We start from the raw sequence: 19,291 nt of genomic DNA on the forward strand, positions 1-19,291 counted from the left end.
ATGGATTTAAGTCTCCTTCAGGGTCAGAATCTAAAAAATACGGTAATTCTAATGTGAATTGATTTTGATAGACTATAGAAAATTAAGAAAATGAAGGTGTTTAAAACCTCTCTAAATTTGTGGCTTGGACAGCAGGTTGTATAGCTGAGTTATTTACTAAGATATAGGACATATAAAGAAAAACATACTTGAGAAGTTTTTAACACACTGAGTGTGAAGTACCTATGGGTCAGAAATTCAGGGGGCAGGTGGATATATTTTGGAGATTGAAATTCATGGGATGTCAATATACAAAAACATGAGATTGCCTAAAAAGAAATGAAAAGAATAAGAAGAGTTGAGGAAAAAAATTCAAGATTAGAAAGACCCCGAATAGCCAAAGCAATCTTGCAAAAGAAAACCAAAGCAGGAAGCATCACAATCCCAGACTTCAAGCTATACTACAAAGCTGTAATCATCAAGACAGTATGGTACTGGCACAAGAACCAACACTCAGATCAATGGAACAGAATAGAGAACCCAGAAATGGACACACAAACGTATGACCAACTAATCTTTGACAAAGCAAGAAAGAATATCCAATGGAATAAAGACAGTCTCTTCAGCAAGTGGTGCTAGGAAAACTGGACAGCGACATGCAGAAGAATGAACCTGGACCACTTTCTTACACCATACACAAAAATAAACTCAAAATGGATGAAAGACCTCAATGTAAGACAGGAAGCCATCAAAATCCTCAAGGAGAAAGCAGGCAAAAACCTCTTTGATCTTGACTGCAGCAACTTCCTACTCAACACGTCTCTGGAGGCAAGGGAAACAAAAGCAAAAATGAACTAGTGAGACCTCATCAAAATAAAAAGCTTCTGCACAGCGAAGGAAACAATCAGCAAAACTAAAAGGCAACTGACAGAATGGGAGAAGATATTTGCAAATGACATATCAGAAAAAGGGTTAGTATCCAAAATCTATAAAGAACTTATCAAACTCAACACCCGAAAAACAAATAATCCAGTGAAGAAATGGGCAAAAGACATGAATAGACAGTTCTCCAAGGAAGACATCCAGATGGCCAACTGACGCATGAAAAGATGCTCAACATCACTCATCATCAGGGAAATGCAAATCAAAAGCACAATGAGATACCACCTTACACCTGTCAGAATGGTTAGCATGAACAACTCAGGCAACAACAGATGTGGGCGAGGATGCGGAGAAAGAGGATCTCTTTTGCCTTGTTGGTGGGAATGCAAGCTGGTGCAGCCACTCTGGAAAACAGTATGGAGGTTCCTCAAAAAACTAAAAATATAACTACCCTACGACCCAGCAATTGCACAACTAGGCATTTATCCAAGGGATATAGGTGTGCTGTTTCGAAGGGACACATGCACCCCCACGTTTATAGCAGCACTATCAACAGTAGCCAAAGTATGGAAAGAGACCAATGTATGACATCGATGGATAAAGATGTGGTGTGTATGTATGTATACATATGTATATATATATATATATATATATATATATATATATATATATATATATATGTATATACACACACACACACAAAGGAGTATTACTCAGCAATCAAAAAGAATGAAATCTTGCCATTTGCAACTACGTGGATGGAACTGGAGAGTATTATGCTAAGTGAAATTAGTCAGGGAAAGACAAAAATCATATGACTTCACTCATATGAGGACTTTAAGAGACAAAACAGATGAACATAAGGGAAGGGAAACAAAAATAATATAAAAACAGGGAGGGGGACAAAACAGAAGAGACTCATAAATATGGAGAACAAACTGAGAGTTACTGGAGGGATTGTGGGAGGGCGGATGGGCTAAATGGGTAAGGGGCACTAAGGAATCTACTCTTGAAATCATTGTTGCACTATATACTAACTAATATGGATGTAAATTTCAAAAAAAATAAAAAATAAAATTAAAAAAAAGAACTCATTTCACATACATACTCTTATTCTATAGGATGATTTCCACAAACATTAAACATCATGTACTTGTATCCTAAAGCTTATTCTAAAATGTATTACAATATAATTTATATGATCATTAATCTATTTTAATAAAAATACATTCCAGATAAAAAAAAATTCAAAATTAGAGAAGAGAGAAAGAAGGACGGAGTGGGGAGAGAGGGAAAGAAAAGTGATGGAAGGGAAGAGAACAGGGCTGAAGACAGACCATAGTGAACACTGACAATCAGGGAAATAACAGAGAAATAGTGTCCCCAAAGGGCATCAAACAACCAGAGACATAGAAGGAAAAAGTGTGGGACCACAGAAGCTAAGAGAAGAGAAGGTTAAGCGTTGAAAATCACCCATTGAATTTAGGAATAAGAAGGATTTTGGTGATGTAATGTCAGTGAGTGTAGGGGACAGAATCTAGATTACAATGAATTGAGTAATAAATGGAAAGTGTGAAGTCCAGAAGGTGGCTAGTTGTATTGATCCAACAAAGAAGCTTTGTTAGATGGGTAGGTTGGAAAGCCACTGAGGCAAAGCCTTGGGCATATTTGTAGGAGACTCAGAAAACATGAGATCAATCATGGAGAGGTAACAGAATGAAGACAAAAGAAATTTGGGAGAAAAATGGGTAGGAACAGAGACTGGGTAGATTTATGAGTCAGTGATTCTAAATAATGAGTAGAGGGGAAATACAGCAAAGAATTCAATGTTCAAATTTAATATTTGATAGGTAAAGCAGTTCCAAGTCTTCCTAATATGGCGGTGGGAAGAGACTGGCTAAAGTGCAATAGACATCAAGATCATTTAAAGATGAGATCAAAGAATAAAAAAGTCACGTTTTTGAGTAATTCATTCATGCAGATGCTGAAGGCACCCAGTTGACAGCTTATTTGGAGAGGTGAAGTAAACAGATCTAGGTACCAAAATCTGTCACAAAATAAGAGTCATTAGAGTTTGGTAGTTGGTGGTGTAGGTTTTGACATGTGACAGTTTCTACTCTATGCCCAGTACTTTTTCAAGTACTTTGAAAAAGCTTTCTTCAGAGTTGGATCAGAAAGATATCTAATTACAGTATAATTCAAAAAGATAAGTAGTTACAGTCCAGTTTCCATCCAAAAGGGAAGAGTTAAGGAAACTATACTACAGACCCATTGGAAGTAATATTACATAGCCATTCCAATGATGTTTATGAAAAGCTTATGATATAATTTTTAAAGAGCATAATAGAAAAACTGTATAGAGGCATGATTCCAATGCTATGGAAAAATGCAGATTATCATATTTTAAAAACCTGAAACAATATGCTCCAAAATGTTAACAGAAGCTATATTATATAGGGAATAGAGGCACTTATGTATTTTTTTTTATTTTTTATTTTTCTTAATATAATTTATTGTCAAGTTGGCTAACATACAGTGTATAAATTGCTCTTGGTTTTGGGGGTAGATTTCCGTGATTCATCGCTTACATACAACACCCAGTGCTCATCCCAACAAGTGCCCACCTCAATGCCCATCATCCACTTTCCCCTCTCTCCCACCTCCCCCCATTAACCTCCATTTGTTCTCTGTATTGAAGAGTCTCATGGTTTGCCTTCTTTCCTCTCTGTAACTATTTTTTCCCCTTCCGTTTCCCCATGGTCTTCTGTTAAGTTTCTCAAGTTCCACATGAGTGAAAACATATGATATGTCTTTCTCTGACTGACTTCTTTCACTTGGCATAATACCCTCCAGTTCCATCCCTGTTGTTGCATTGAGGAGGATTTCATTCCTTCTCGTTGCCAAGTAGTATTCCATTGTATATATAACCCATATCTTCTTTATCCATTCATCAGTTGATGGACGTTAAGGCTCTTTCCATAATTTGGCTATTGTTGGTAGCACTGCTATAAGCATTGGGATACATGTGCCCCTATGAACCAGCACTCCTGTATCCTTTGGGTAAATTCCTAGCAGTGCTATTGCTGGGTCATAGGGTAGTTCTGTTTTTAATTTTTTGAGGAACCTCCACATTGTTTTCCAGAGTGGCTGCACCAGTTGGCATTCCCACCAACAGTGTAAGAGGGTTCCCATTTCTCCACATCCTCCCCAGCATCTGTTGTTTCCTTAGTTGTTAGTTTTAGTCACTCTGTCTGGTGTGAGGTGGTATCTCAATGTGGTTTTGATTTGTACTTCCCTGATGATGAGTGATGTTGAGCATCTTTTCATGTGTCTGTTGGCCATCTGGATGTCTTCTTTAGAAAAGTGTCTATTCATGTCTTCTGCCCATTTCTTCACTGGATTATTTGTTTTTCAGGTGTTGAGTTTAGTAAGTTCTTTATAGATTTTGGATACTAATTCTTTATCTGATATGTCATTTGCAAATAACTTTCCCCATTCTGTCAGTTGCCTTTAGTTTTGTTGATTGTTTCCTTTGCAGTGCACGTATGTATTTTAGAAATATTTCTCTGCCATAACATTTACATAATCATGCATTTATTTTACAAGCAATGAAAATATTAGAGTCTTCTGAACTGTTGCTGAATCTCATGGCCTAGGAAGAAAAATCGAAGGGCTGACAAACTTTGAGAAGAGAAGGCAATTGCTCTTAAAAGCGCCATTGCTGTGTTTGATTGCTCTTTTCCCCACCCCTATCCATTACACAGGACTCTGAAAATCAAGGCATGAAACAGCCAAAGGACAAGTTCCTGCTGCCTCAGGGAACAAACAGTCCCTATACTAAAAACAACCTACAGGCAACAAGTAAATGCGTATTGCCACTAGCAAACAGTTTATATCCCACTGCTCTATGGGGCTTCAGCCTTTCTAAATACATGTGCAGAGAGAGAAGAAATCAAGGTCTTTGTCGGATTTATCCCTGAATTTTTATTCATTAGTACTGGGCACATGCAGATCCACTTAAAAAATACTTACTGAATCACAGTAAAGTTAGGGATGTTGCTTTATTTTCCCTTTTTTAATATTCATTTTTTATATAAAATTTATGTCAAATTGGTTTCCATACAACACCCAGTGCTCATCCCAAAAGGTGCCCTCCTCAATGCCCATCACCCACTTTTCCCTCCCTCCCATCCCCCCATCAACCCTCAGTTTATTCTCAGTTTTTAAGAGTCTCTTATGTTTTGCCTCCTTCCCTCTCTGTAACTTTTTTTCACCTTACCCTTCCCCAGGATCTTCTGTTAAGTTTCTCAGGATCCACATAAGAGTGAAAACATATGGCATCTGTCTTTCTCTGTATGACTTATTTCACTTAGCATAACACTCTCCAGTTTCATCCACGGTGCTACAATGGGCATATTTCTTTCTTTCTCATTGCCAAGTAGTATTCCATTGTATATATAAACCACATCTTCTTTATCCATTCATCAATTGATGGACATTTAGGCTCTTTCCATAATTTGGCTACGGTTGAAAGTGCTGCTATAAACATTGGGAAACAAGTGCCCCTACGCATCAGCACTCCTGTATCCGTTGGGTAAATTCCTAGCAGTGCTACTGCTGGGTCATAGGGTAGATTTGTTTTTAATTTTTTGAGGAAACTCCACACTGTTTTCCAGAGCAGCTGCACCAGTTTGCATTCCCACCAACAGTGCAAGAGCGTTCTCATTTCTCCACATCCTCTCCAGCATCTATAGTCTCCTGATTTGTTCATTTTAGCAACTCTGACTGGCGTGAGGTGGTATCTGAGTGTGGTTTTGATTTGTATTTCCCTGATGAAGAGTGATGTTGAGCATCTTTTCATGTGCCTATTGGCCACCTGGATGTCTTCCTTGGAGAAGTGTCTATTCATGTCTTTCCCCATTTCTTCACCGGATTACTGCTTTTCCCCTGAGATCAGGAACATGACAGGGATGTCCACTCGCACTGCTGTTGTTTAACATTGTGTTGGAAGTTCTAGCATCAGCAATCAGACAACAAAAGGAAATCAAAGGCATCAAAATTGGCAAAGATGAAGTCAAGCTTTCACTTTTTGCAGATGACATGACACTATACATGGAAAACATGATAGACTCCACCAAAAGTCTGCTAGAACTGATACATGAATTCAGCAAAGTCGCAGATACAAAATTAATGTACAAAAATCAGTTGCATTCTTATACACTAATAATAAAGCGACAGAAAGACAAATAAAGAAACTGATCCCATTCACAATTGCACCAAGAATCACAAAATACCTAGGAATAAACCTAACCAAAGATAAAAAAAAGATCTGTATGCTGAAAACTATAGAAAGCTCATGAAGGAAACTGAAGAAGACACAAAGAAATGGAAAAACATTCCGTGCTCATGGATTGGAAGAATAAATAGTTAAAATGTCAATACTACCCAAAGCAATCTACACATTTAGTGCAATCCCAATAAAAATTACACCAGCATTCTTCTCGAAGCTAGAACAAGCAATCTTAAAATTTGTATGGAACCACAAAAGACCCTGAATAGCCAAAGTAATATTGAAGAGGAAGACCAAAGGGGGAGGCATCACAATCCCAGACTTTAGCCTCTACTACAAAGCTGTAATCATCAAGACAGCATGGTATTGGCACAAAAACAGACACAGAGACCAATGGAATAGAATAGGGACTCCAGAACTGGACCCACAAAAATATGGCCAACTAATCTTTGACAAAGCAAGAAAGAATATCCAATGGAGAAAAGACAGTGTCTTTAACAAATGGTGCTGGGAGAACTGGACAGCAACATGCAGAAGGATGAAAATAGACCACTTTCTTATACCATTCACAAAAATAAACTCAAAATGGATGAAGGACCTGAATGTGAGACAGGAAACCATCAAAACTCTAGAGGAGAAAGCAGGAAAAGAACTCTCTGACCTCAGCCGCAGCAATTTCTTACTTGACACATCCCCAAAAGCAAGGGAATTAAAAGCAAAAATGAACTATTGGGACCTCATCAAGATAAAAATCTTCTGCACTGCAAAGGAAACAATCAACAAAACTAAAAGGCAACAGACGGAATGGGAAAAGATATTTGCAAATGACATATCGGATAAAGGGCTAGTATCCAAAATCTATAAAGAACTCACAAAACTCCATGCCTGAAGGGATGTTGTTTTCTAACAAATAGTCAAGAATAGGAAATAATTATCATATTACAGAAGATTGTTTCACTTGGATTCATCTACAAGATATCTCTGGAACAAGAATTAAGGACAAGTAGTTTATTTGGGGATCGAAGGAAACAGCAATAGGAGGGTGAGAAAGTAAGGCAGGGAAAGTAGGCTATAAATAAAGGACATCTATCAATGCAATTATCATCTGGGTAATTGAAGCTAATTCCATTGGAGAAACATTGGGCTCCAACACACCTTGGATTTTCTCACCCTAAAGGAGAGTGAGCTGGGGTATTTGTGTACCAACTCCTATAAGTATTTATCTTGGGGCTCTGGGGTGTAGTTGTGGAGGAGAGAGAGTGTTCATTTTCTGGCATTTCCAGCCTGCTGCATTTATAGACCAGCTGAGCTCGAGTCCAGAAAAAGTCCCCAAAGAAATAAAAATACTGGTGGTTTACGTTCTAGTCAGAGTAAACTGAAATGGTAAGATAAATGGTTATGAGTAGAAACTTGGCAGAGTACATTCACCTCCTGCACTGCTCAGATCCACTCCTGTCTTGCTACAGATGTTTCAAGATGGTGGCCATAGGCGTGAACTGAGGGAGAGACATCAATAAAACAGATGATATGAGGATCTGAGCCATCTGTTTCTGAAATTTATTTTTGTTTTCTAATGCCAAATTTGCTGTTGTATCTATCTGACATTATGACTTTTTGTGCCTGGCAATACTTAGCTCTAGTCATATCATGGCCTATGGTTAAACACTCAGTCTCTATGCAAGCCCAGCAGCTTGCCCAGCAGCTCCTGGCTCTAGAAACATTGCATTGCAATTCTTCTAGTGGCGCTTGCCAGAGGCTCCATGTGGTGCCATTATCTACCATGGATACCTCCAGCACCATGGGTTCTGCCAACTTAGATGATCCAATTAGTAGAGTCCCCTGTACCATAGCCTGAATCAGCTTCAGAGCCTTCTATTGCTTTAGATCCCACTTGAAATTGGCAGTCTAACAAGTCATTTGACAAATCAGTCAAAGAAGTATTCCAGGTATGGTATGTGTTGTCCCCAAAATCTGAAGAGCTCTACAATGTCCTGAGAGAAGTACAATAACTTGTCCTTTGTTTTTCAGTTAGTTTTGTCTTTCATCCACCCAAGTGTAAGCCATTCTATTGTCTTCTATGCTATGCTACCTGCCACAGGTCTTTCTGTCTATAGCACATTGGACATCAATCTAAGGTATCTTCATTCTGCTCACCATATTTCAATCTGTCCCAAACCACCTCACATAGCTTTGTCTGTGTCTTGCCATCACTCTTGTTGGTACCGATGCTTACATAGCTTCCTGTTCCAGTACCTGAGCTCCCTAAATCCTGTACCCAAGTACTGTTGTCTGTTGGATCTACCAACTTGCCCCACCATAGATTTTCCCTCTCCAGTGCACCAGGTGTCTGCTGTGTCCCTCCCAGGGAGTCCAGTGCCTATAGCCAATCTATCTTATGGTCCACTTTGAGTTTGCTAAGCTGCTACTGCCAATATTCTGGTCACTTTTTTTCTCTGAATTTTGCCTAGAATGCTGTTGGTCTTCAACAATTCTGAGTTAACATTCTCCTGAGTCCCTCTGCTCCAGGGTACACAAAGTTGTGGCAGTAATATAAGATCATCAGAGTGATTACATTGGGCCCACCCAGATAATCCAGGATAATCTCATTTTAAAGTCAGCTGATTAGCAACCTTAATTCCATGCACACCTAATTCTCCCTTATCAAGTACCATACCATATGCAGCAGTAATATAAGATCATCAGAGCTAGAAAGAAACTTGCCCAGATAAAAGCTCTGCTGTATCTACCATGTCCTAAACCCAGATATCAAAAAGGCCAAAATAAACCCTCAAAGATTATTATCTCAAGGTATAAATACTATTTGTGTGTCATTTACCTTATTCCCAAGAATCACTAATGCCACAATAAATGATTATTATCTTCAAAGGTCAGTTTCAAAGAACCTGAAACTTTTTTTTTTTTTAATTTTTTTTTTCAATGTTTATTTATTTTTGGGACAGAGAGAGACAGAGCATGAACGGGGGAGGGGCAGAGAGAGAGGGAGACACAGAATCGGAAACAGGCTCCAGGCTCCGAGCCATCAGCCCGGAGCCTGACGCGGGGCTCGAACTCACGGACCGCGAGATCGTGACCTGGCTGAAGTCGGACGCTTAACCGACTGCGCCACCCAGGCGCCCCAAAGAACCTGAAACTTTTAAACGTCGAGTCAATTTTTCTGGGTTGTGTGTGTGTCAACATTTTTTCCTATTTGCAAGTTCATTTCCTTTGTGGGTTATATTTCCTCCCTTCCTCCCTCCCTCCCTCCCTTCCTCTCTCCTTCCTTTCTTTTCTTTCTTCCTTGAAAACTATTTCTATTTGATGTAACCAACCCTAAGTTTTCAAGGAAGTACTAAAATCTCCACAAAAAAAAGGTGATTATTGCTGTCTCTCCCCACTTTGTATTTCATAGTAATCACCAGAAAGAAGAAACACACAGACATTTTCTTTGGGTTACTTGGTAGGCATAGCCCAAGATCTCTTTGTGTAGGAGATAGTTCTACCCAAATTCTCAGAGGCCATCGTGTTATTTGGCTTTCTGTCTGGACCTGGTTGGATCTAGTAATTTCTCTCTCTCTTTTTTGAACCTCTCTGGTGTTTACCTTATATCAAAATGTGATTAAAGCAGAGGATGTAACAGAAGGGAGACTGAAGGTGCCTTGAGAGCCTTTCCCTGGGGGCTCATTCTCCAAGTTTCCCAGCACTAACATCCCTGCTACAGGACATCTTTCCTAGGGGAATCAAGGAAAAAAATTGGGCAGTTAAGCAAGTCTGATGGATGTTTTGAACTGGAAATTATAACATCTTCTTCCCATCCCCTCAGGTTCTCTCCTTGGCCAGTTATACTACTAAATTCATAGATTCAGGGCTGGTAGATGGGAGTGACAGTCTGAGCATGTAGCTTTTCTTTTTGATGCCCAATAAATTTCTAGGACCTTGGAAGCTGATATTTAGGTACCCTAAAGAGAGAATCTCAGGGAACACTTACTTACCAAACTCTGGATCATAACTGCAGGCAAGGTCAGTACTGGGGATACAATGGGTATGTTTTCTCAGCATATATGAGTTTATATGTGTGTGTGTAAGAGGAAGAATCAGGAAGCTGATTCTGGCATGGAGAAGAGAGAATAAAAAAAGAGAAAATGAGAGAGGGTGGGGAGACATGGAGTGACAGAAGAACAGAGAGACAGAAACAAAGAGAATGAGAAGTGATAGAGAAGGAAGGAGAAAATGACAGAGAAAGATAAAGTGAAGGGTCATAGAGAAAGAGAAAGAAAATTAAAAAAAGCCAAAAATGAACCAAGAGATAAAGAGATATGGGGAAGAAGTCTTTGGAGGAATTTCCACTTGCTTTAGATCCTGACATAGTCCAGTTGATGAATGTGGGAGAGGGTGTTTTAGAGTCATCTTTGTGATTAATGACAAATGCCTTTAATGAGATAATAACCTCATATCCTTACATGTTAGGTAGGCATTAGCTTTGTGAAGCTATTGCTTCATTTTGTTGAATACCAGGTGGAAGTTGGGAAGGACACATGAATTTTGTTACATACCGGTACCCAGATAACCAGAGTATTTGGATATTACTGCAATATTGGTGTATCAGTTTCCTATTACTGCTCTAACAGATTACCACAAATGTAGTGGCTTCAAAAACCCACACATTTATTATCCTACAGTTCTGGAGGTCAGAAGTCTGAAATGCTGGCATTCCTTAGTGAGGCTCTAGGGGAGAATTTGTTTCCTTGCCTTGTCCAGTTTGCGTGTTTTGTTTATTTATTTATGTGTTTATGTATTTTTGTCCAGTTTTTAGAGGTCATTTTCATTCCTTGGCTCATGACCGCATTCCCCATTTTCTATGCCAGTGGCATAACATTGTAAAATCACTCCCTGACTGATTCTTCTGCTTCCCTCTTCTACGTTTAAGGATATGTGATTACATTGGGCCCACTCGGATAACCCAGGATAATCTCATTTCAGAGTTAGTTGATTAGAAACCTTAATTCCATGCACACCTAATTCTCCCTTATCATGTACCATACCATGTCCCCAAGTTCTAGGCATTAGGATGTGGACATCTCTGGGGGTTATTATTTCTGCTTACCACAACTGACTAGCAGGGCTTGTAAGATGACAGGAACAACCAAGAGGGATATAAATACTTGGGATATGAGCTAAAAACTTACTTTTTTGGCATCTTTTGACAATGGTCCTAATTTTTCATTACAGGATGTTATTATGTTGCATAGGGAGGAAAGGAAGCATATTCAAAAATATATACCGTGTATATAATTTAAAATGCTGTTGCATCAACACAACCCTCTATGTGTTGACAGAAAATAAACTATAAATAAATTTGCATGAAATACTTGCTGGGAGTCAGCCTGATCTTTGCTTTCTCAACATGACATGAAATCCCAGGAAACCCACATTCACCAAGGAGAAGAAGCCTAAGTGATGTAAATGAAAATGTGTATTTTTTTTAAATGTTTATTTATTTTTGACAGAGAGAGAGGCAGAGAAAAGGGGCAGAGAGAGAGAGAGAGAGAGGGGGACACAGAGTGTCCAAAGTGGGCTCTGCGCTGACAGCGGAGAGCCTGATGTGATCTCAAACTCATGAACCGAACTATGAGATCATAACCTGAGCTGAAGTCAGACACTCAACCAACTGAGCCATGCAGGTGACCCTGAAAATGTGTCTTTCTAAGGAAGTTGGAACAGAGAAGTCAGCAAAAGTGAGAGAGGTGGGAGTAAGGGAGAAGTTGGAATGTGGGAGAGACACAGATTTTTCAGGATCTTTAAGCCATATTAAAGTTGTTACACTTCAAATTTTTAAACAGGGGAAGAAGTCATTTAAGTTTTAAAGAACTACAGGTTTTTAAGAAAAAAATTTCTCTTCAGTGCAGAAGGGAAATGCATCAACATAATTCAGAGTCTCTTAAGAACCCTCTACTGAATTGATATAAACAAAATATATGTATACTGATGGATGTCCTTTAATTAAAACAATGCTAATCTTTGTGTCCATTTATTTGAAAAGTTCACCTCCCATCTGAAATTTAACAACGAGTGGTGAAGTCAAATCTTCTGAAGTTTGCTGTGCTGTGGTTGAGGATTTGGAATACTCAGCACAGAGCATTCTTGGGGCAATAACATGGCTGACACATCATACTCCATGGTCTGGTCCTCAGTGTCACAGACGCAAGAATTCTGGTTTGTAGGTGAACCAAGAAAAACTGGCTCCCAATAACAGTTCTTCAACAATTTTACTAATTCCTTTATGTGCCAACATAAAAGAAAATATGTCAGAAACAGGTTGTTTCCCACTTTCCAAAACATACATATTTTTCATATGACTACTAAAAATGATTATTTCAGAGTCCTTAATATTTTCAACCATGCTTCATTCCCAGCAAAGGAAAGAGTATCATGAGGAGGGAGAACCAGAGCAGCGTGTCCGAGTTTCTCCTCCTGGGGCTCCCCATCCGGCCAGAGCAGCAGGCCATGTTCTTCGCCCTGTTCCTGGGCATGTACCTGACCACAGTGCTGGGGAATCTGCTCGTCATCCTGCTCATCAGGCTGGACTCTCGCCTCCACACCCCTGTGTACTTCTTCCTCAGCCACTTGGCCTTCACTGATGTCTCCTTCTCATCTGTCACTGTCCCAAAAATGTTGATGGACATGCATGCTAAGTACAAATCCATCCCCTATGAAGGGTGTATTTCACAAATGTATTTTTTTATATTTTTTACTGACCTGGACAGCTTCCTTATTACATCAATGGCATATGATCGCTATGCGGCTATATGTCACCCTCTTCATTATACCACCATCATGAGGGAAGAGCTGTGTGCCTTACTAGTGGCTATATCTTGGATCCTGTCCTGTGCCAGCTCTCTTTCCCACACCCTTCTCCTCACCCAGTTATCCTTCTGTGCTGACGATGCCATCCCCCATTTCTTCTGTGACCTTGGTGCTCTGCTTAAGATATCCTGTTCAGGCATCTTCCTCAATGAGTTGGTCATGTTCACAGTAGGGGTGGTGGTCATTACCCTGCCATTCATATGTATTCTGGTATCTTACGGTTACATTGGGGCCACCATCATGAAAGGTCCTTCCACCAAGGGGATCTGCAAAGCACTGTCCACATGTGGCTCCCACCTTTCTATAGTGTCTCTGTATTATGAGGCAATATTTGGGCAGTATCTTTTCCCCAAATTAAGCAATTTCATTGACAAGGACATCATTGTGGCTCTCATGTACACAGTGGTCACACCCATGTTGAACCCCTTTATCTACAGCCTTAGGAACAGGGACATGAAAGAAGCCCTGGGGAAACTCTTCGGTAGGGCAACATCTTTATCACGGTGATTTTGCGACATTTATTTATTTATTTATTAAAAATTTTTTTAACATCTGTTTATTACTGAGAGACAGAGAGAGAGAGAGAGAGCATGAGCAGGGGAGGGGCAGAGAGAGAGGGAAACACAGAATCCAAAGCGGGATCCACGCTCTGAGCTGTCAGCACAGAGCCCGACTCAGGGCTCAAACCCACATACAGGGAGGTCGTGACCTGAGCCAAAGTCAGACGCCCAACCAATTGAGTCACCCAGGCGCCCCAGTGTGACATTTATTTAAATCGGAACCTCCTTTTGGTTGATCTTGTGTATTTGATTTTCCATTAGAATATTTCTCAAAACTTGAATGTTTCAAACCCTAAGACAAATGGTAACATCTTGATATACTTGGTAAATATTTATTGACCAGAATTTCATTCCCTTATTAACAATGCTCTCCTTTATACATAATTTTTGATCAGCAAATACTAAGTTAGTTTTACTACTTATTTCTGCAACTTGGGGGGATTCATAATACAATGACATACAGTTGCACTATCCCTTCTTTAGGAGATTTTGGAAGCCTTATATTTTGGGCCTATAATCTCAGGCTTTAACACACCCTAGAATCTAAAGTATTAGATATATCATTTCACTATACTCTCTTATGTATCCTAAACAGGTTTTATTTCCATCTTTATGGATCTATTGAAATCAAAGTATCCAAAATGCTTGTCACTTGAATAAGAGGAAGTGTATTACTCTCTGCCCATGGTGTAAAATGTTACAGTAACCACTCTGCAGATGGAGGGCCCTGTTGTAAACCCAGACTTGCCAGCTCCTCTTTGCCAGTACTGTGTGATAGTTGCTGCTTAGCCCCCATATACAATCATTAATGAAAGCATGCTTCATGCTGGCCTCCTGTGTAAATATAACCAAATTATAGTGCATAGACTCTGAAAGTGTTATTGCTTTCCTACAAATGCCACTCCAGATTTAGCACTGACTATCCATGGACATTCTACCTTCCCAGGTGAAGAATAAAAGTAAAGCTTGTCAAACTTGAGCATGCATTCCTGTCACGGGCATAAAAGGCACAGCATAAGGAATACAGTCAATTGTACTGTAAGAGTGTTGTATGCTGATAGGTGGTATCTACACTTGTGGTAAGCACAGCATGACGTATAGGGAACTTGAATCACTTTTGTATACCTGAAACTAATGTGATATTGTGTGTCAACTGTACTCAAATTAAAAAAAAATCCTGAAGGGTTGTTAAAACACAGGTTCCTGGAATCTACCACCATGAGTTCCAATTCAGTAGTTCTGGGATGGGACCGCCAAGTTTTCATTTCTCATAAGTTTCCATATGACGCGGATGCTGTAGATCTGTGAACTACAATTTGAAGACAAGTGCTGTAAAGACTTAAATCATGAAAGTTGTGGTAGTCTACAACATCCCAAGCTATGACCTAACTAGGGGAAACAAATCTGGCAGGCAAGGGTCAGTGAAGAGGTCTCTCCACATCTCGTTTTGGGCTTACATCCTGATATTTTTCCTAAGGACAGTGTTTCTTCAAAGTCTGCCCTTAGAACAATCTGTGTTAGAATAACCTGGCCCCAGATCTCATGGATGAGCATCTCTGGGGATGGAGCTGGGATCTGCCTCTTTAAAAACTCCCAGGTGATTCTTCTGAACATCAAAGTTTAGGGACACTGACTAGGGCTTCTGTCCTGGAGGGAGTAAGAAGAGTACTGAGCAATTAATACATTTTTAATGCATGTCTCTAATCAAGAGCTTTGTGCCCTGTCCCCTTGGGCTCTTTCCCTGGTGAGTACAGTGGAGTCTTCACATCTCCACTTCTGAAGCTGGTGAATTGAGCAGAGTAAGCTCCAGGCTTATGATTTTGCTTTGTGTCAGTGAGAGGGTTAGGACCACAGAAGTTGTAGGCTAAATCTGGTCTCTGGGTGTCCTGCAGAGAAGCTGAGAAACCAAGTCCACACTCCCAGGAGCCAGAGGACTTGAGCATAAAGTTCAGAGCAGAACTGGGTATCTGTCATCAGGAGCAGGTGTGTGTGTGTGTGTGTGTGTGTGTGTGTGTGTGTTGTGGTGTGTGTGTGTGTGTGTGTGTGTGTACATGCATGCATGCACATAGACACAGGTGCTCATCACTTCTCAGTGCTCTCACTGAACCCACTTTTTATTACTAGTTCCTAAAGAGAGGGATACCACAATCACCACTGGCCACTGACTCTTGGACCTTTAACCCTGAACCTTGGGGAAATGAGGAACAGAATCAGCTGGCTGTGTAAGATTAGTGGGCACATCCCCAGATTCAAGCTGGGGGCCCCATCTCATCATTCAAGTTCTAGCTGTCAGAATCTTAGTTCTTATTTGCTTAGTGTTAATGGTGCTTAGTTCATAGTTGTTCTTAGTGCATGCAGTGTCAACCAGCCCTTCCCAATGCTTCTCTCCAAAGTCCCTGATCACCACCTCCCCTTTAGAAAGCACTGCTGTTTCCACCTAGAAGTATATTTGAAAGGCAACTTTTACCTAGAGAGCTTTGGTTCCTCTTTTCATTCACACAGCACCTGTATTACAGCTCTTCGTTAGAAGTTGATGATTTCCTCCCTGAAATCCCTAGTATAGTCTCATACATTCATTGAATGTGTCAAACCTTGGGCCCAGGAAAGATTTTCTACCTCAACTACATTTACTGTGTTCCACTGAAGATAAGACCCTGAGTTTCTTCACTAGAGTTCTTTGCACTTTATATGGAACAGGAACAACATAGCCACATGTAGGACCCCTTGTTTAATTCTTTTTGACTCAGGGACTAGTATCCCAATTTTAGGAAGGAAAACCTGAGACTCCAACAGGTACAATGCCTTGTCCAAAGACATAGATCTGACAAATGGTGGAAAGGTGAGTTTAATCCACTCTGTCTGGTTCCAAAGCCCATGCTTTGCCTTCGACAGCACACAGCCTCACTGTCAAAGAAATATCAGTTCTCAGTAAGTGGTGGTTGAGGTATTATTGACCAGAAGGCTGAGTGCGGTGGAGTAAGAGTCCATATATGATCCTTATAAAAGGTTTATGCAGAAAAAAAAGAGATATTATCAAATTGTATCCAAGGAATTTTTATTAAAATACCAAATCTCATAGACTAGATAAATTTACTAGTTCAGAAAGGAGTAGCCCTATTTATAAGGCATGAGGGAAAGCAGAGAGAATGGAGGGAAGGTGGAAGAAGTCCAGAAGTGTGGGATAGTGGAGGTTTCATTTTCTACCAGGCAGATGTAGTTGGCCCCTTGCCTGTACTCCCAACTTCATCATTGCGTCTATGGCCTTTGCCTGCATCAGGTCATAACCCCACAATGAAGTGGCTTTGTGGCACCTGAACTCTGCTTAATATCTGCCTATTGAGGGGAGGGAGGAGTCAGGAGGGAGAAATAAGGGGGTCTCATGACATGGAGGGCAGGAAACTAACATTGATTTGTGCCAACAATCTGCATGGTGTTTCACCAATATTATCTTATTAATATTCACAATTTTCTCATGACTGAGGCTCATAGTCATATCTCCAATTAAAAAAATTTTTTTAATGTTTATTTATTTTTGAGAGAGAGAGAGAGAGAGAGAGCATGAGCAGGGGAAGGGCAGAGAGAGAGGGAGACACAGAATACAAAGTAGGCTTCAGGCTCTGACCTGTCAAAACAGAGCCCACCCTATGTGGACCTTAAACTCACAGACTGTGAGATCACGACCTGAACTGAAAGCTGGACGCTTAACCAACTGAGCCACCCAGGAGCCCCATCATATCTCCAATTTAGAGATAAGAAAATTGAGACTCAAAATGGGTCACCTGCCCAGAACTCACAAACATGAAATAGTATTGCCAGAATGTGAATCTATTTCTAATTGCATTGCTTGTCTGATACACCACACCGCACTCAGACATGGGGCTCTATCTTTAACATCATAGCCAAAAGTCCAAAATGCTGGAGTGAGCAGACACAGATTAGGAACCTGGGCCAGGCACTCTTCTCTACTGGCCCACCTAGAACTCTCTTGTGTTGGCAGCTTTTCAGTAAGTTTAAAAAAGAAGATAGTATACCCAGATGGAGTAGGAGTATGCTCAATTCATCAGCCTAAAGAAGCAAGAGATTTTAAACCCACCTGTATAAAGCTCTTCTGAATTTTTCTTTCAGTTAACAACTACTATAATGCAATCCTAACATCCTGCATTTACATACTGTATGTAGGCAGATATAGGCATTTGACACTGATTTTTGTCTTAAAGGAACTTTTAATTAAGACACAGTGAGATCATAAATATCTTTTCCTACTTACTTTGCAGGATTTGGTAATTTAGGCTTTAGACTATTTTAATGGGTAAATAGCAGTGGTTGAGGGAGAACACAAATAGATTTTGTAAGAAACAAAACCTCCTGGACATGTGTAGAATTTTTACAGGGCTGATTATCCAGAGCTGTAGTTCAAGATGCCAAGAGCCCAAATGAGGAAGCTAAAAAAAGGAGCAGGGGGCATATCGTGGCGCCTCTTTGACCTCTCTTGATAACAGCTCTTTCTCTTTTTTTTTTTTTTAATATTTATTTATTCATTCAGGGGGAGAGTGCAAGTGGGGGAGGGGCAAAGAGAGGGGGACAGAGGATCCAAAGCAGGCTCTGCGCTGACAGGCTGACAGCAGTGAGCTCGATGTGGGGCTCTAACTCATGAACCTCGAGGTAATGACCTGATCTGAAGTCAGAGCTCAACTGACTGAGCCACCCAGGTGCCCAATAACAGCTGTTTCTATTATGAATTGTGGATTTTCATCGTGTCACGCAAGCTCATTGAATCATGAAGAAATTGGAAAATGATCTAAAGAAGTCCTGATAAATGTAATTCCTAGCAATAAATATATAACTGTCAGCAATATTTTTGCATTTTTAAATTTTTTTTTCCAACGTTTATTTATTTTTGGGACAGAGAGAGACAGAGCATGAACGGGGGAGGGGCAGAGAGAGAGGGAGACACAGAATCGGAAACAGGCTCCAGGCTCTGAGCCATCAGCCCAGAGCCCGACGCGGGGCTCGAACTCACGGACCGCGAGATCGTGACCTGGCTGAAGTCGGACGCTTAACCGACTGCGCCATCCAGGCGCCCCTATTTTTGCATTTTTAAACAGTGCTCTTGCAAGACTGAGCTCTGAGAATTTCTGAGTTCAATCGACAGATATGTTTTCTTTGACCTTTATACATTATGGAAATTTTGGATATTTACTTTTGATCCACTTACCTTTGGGAAGATGGAATCCCAGTTTGTTGAAACCTTCTCCTTATATTTTACTTATTAATGGATTTGGAGTCAGATTTCAAAACCTTACAACTTGAAAGTTAAGTCTAACCTGACAATTGTCTTTAAACATACAGAAACGGAAGAGAAATTAGGGAGATTTTAGCTTAATAGTTCCTGCTAAGACAGTGCAAGGCTTTCTCTTTACTGACTAGACATAGTTATGAAAATATGTTGTGGCCTGGGCTGCCTGTCCCCTGGATGGTGAAAAATGCCAGTTGAGCCACTTTTTCTTCCATAGCAAACTGTCTTCTCTGTTGGCAAATTCTCTCATTTTACATGATAAACACCATCCAGTTTTTAAAAATTTGTTGAGACATGGCAATGCGGACAGACACTGGCATATTCACCAGTAAAAAGGATCTCATTTTTATCTGCCTGAGGTTAAATTAACATCTGTTGATTTCTGCTTTTTCACTGTCCTTTTACCCAGAGCAGAAGGTGAAC

General features: G+C 40.2%; 1 protein-coding gene across 1 annotated transcript; it reads left to right on the forward strand.

Annotated features, from left to right (window-relative positions):
• Positions 1-12,574: 12,574 nt before the first annotated feature.
• On the forward strand, positions 12,575-13,519 carry LOC115499985 (olfactory receptor 1J2). Its single transcript, XM_030294278.1, has one exon. The coding sequence runs from the start codon at positions 12,578-12,580 to the stop codon at positions 13,517-13,519; it is 942 nt and encodes a 313-aa protein (XP_030150138.1). The 5' UTR covers positions 12,575-12,577.
• The last annotated feature ends 5,772 nt before the right edge of the window (positions 13,520-19,291 follow it).

Source organism: Lynx canadensis, chromosome D4 (genome assembly GCF_007474595.2).
Source record: "Lynx canadensis isolate LIC74 chromosome D4, mLynCan4.pri.v2, whole genome shotgun sequence".
NCBI lineage: Eukaryota > Metazoa > Chordata > Mammalia > Carnivora > Felidae > Lynx > Lynx canadensis.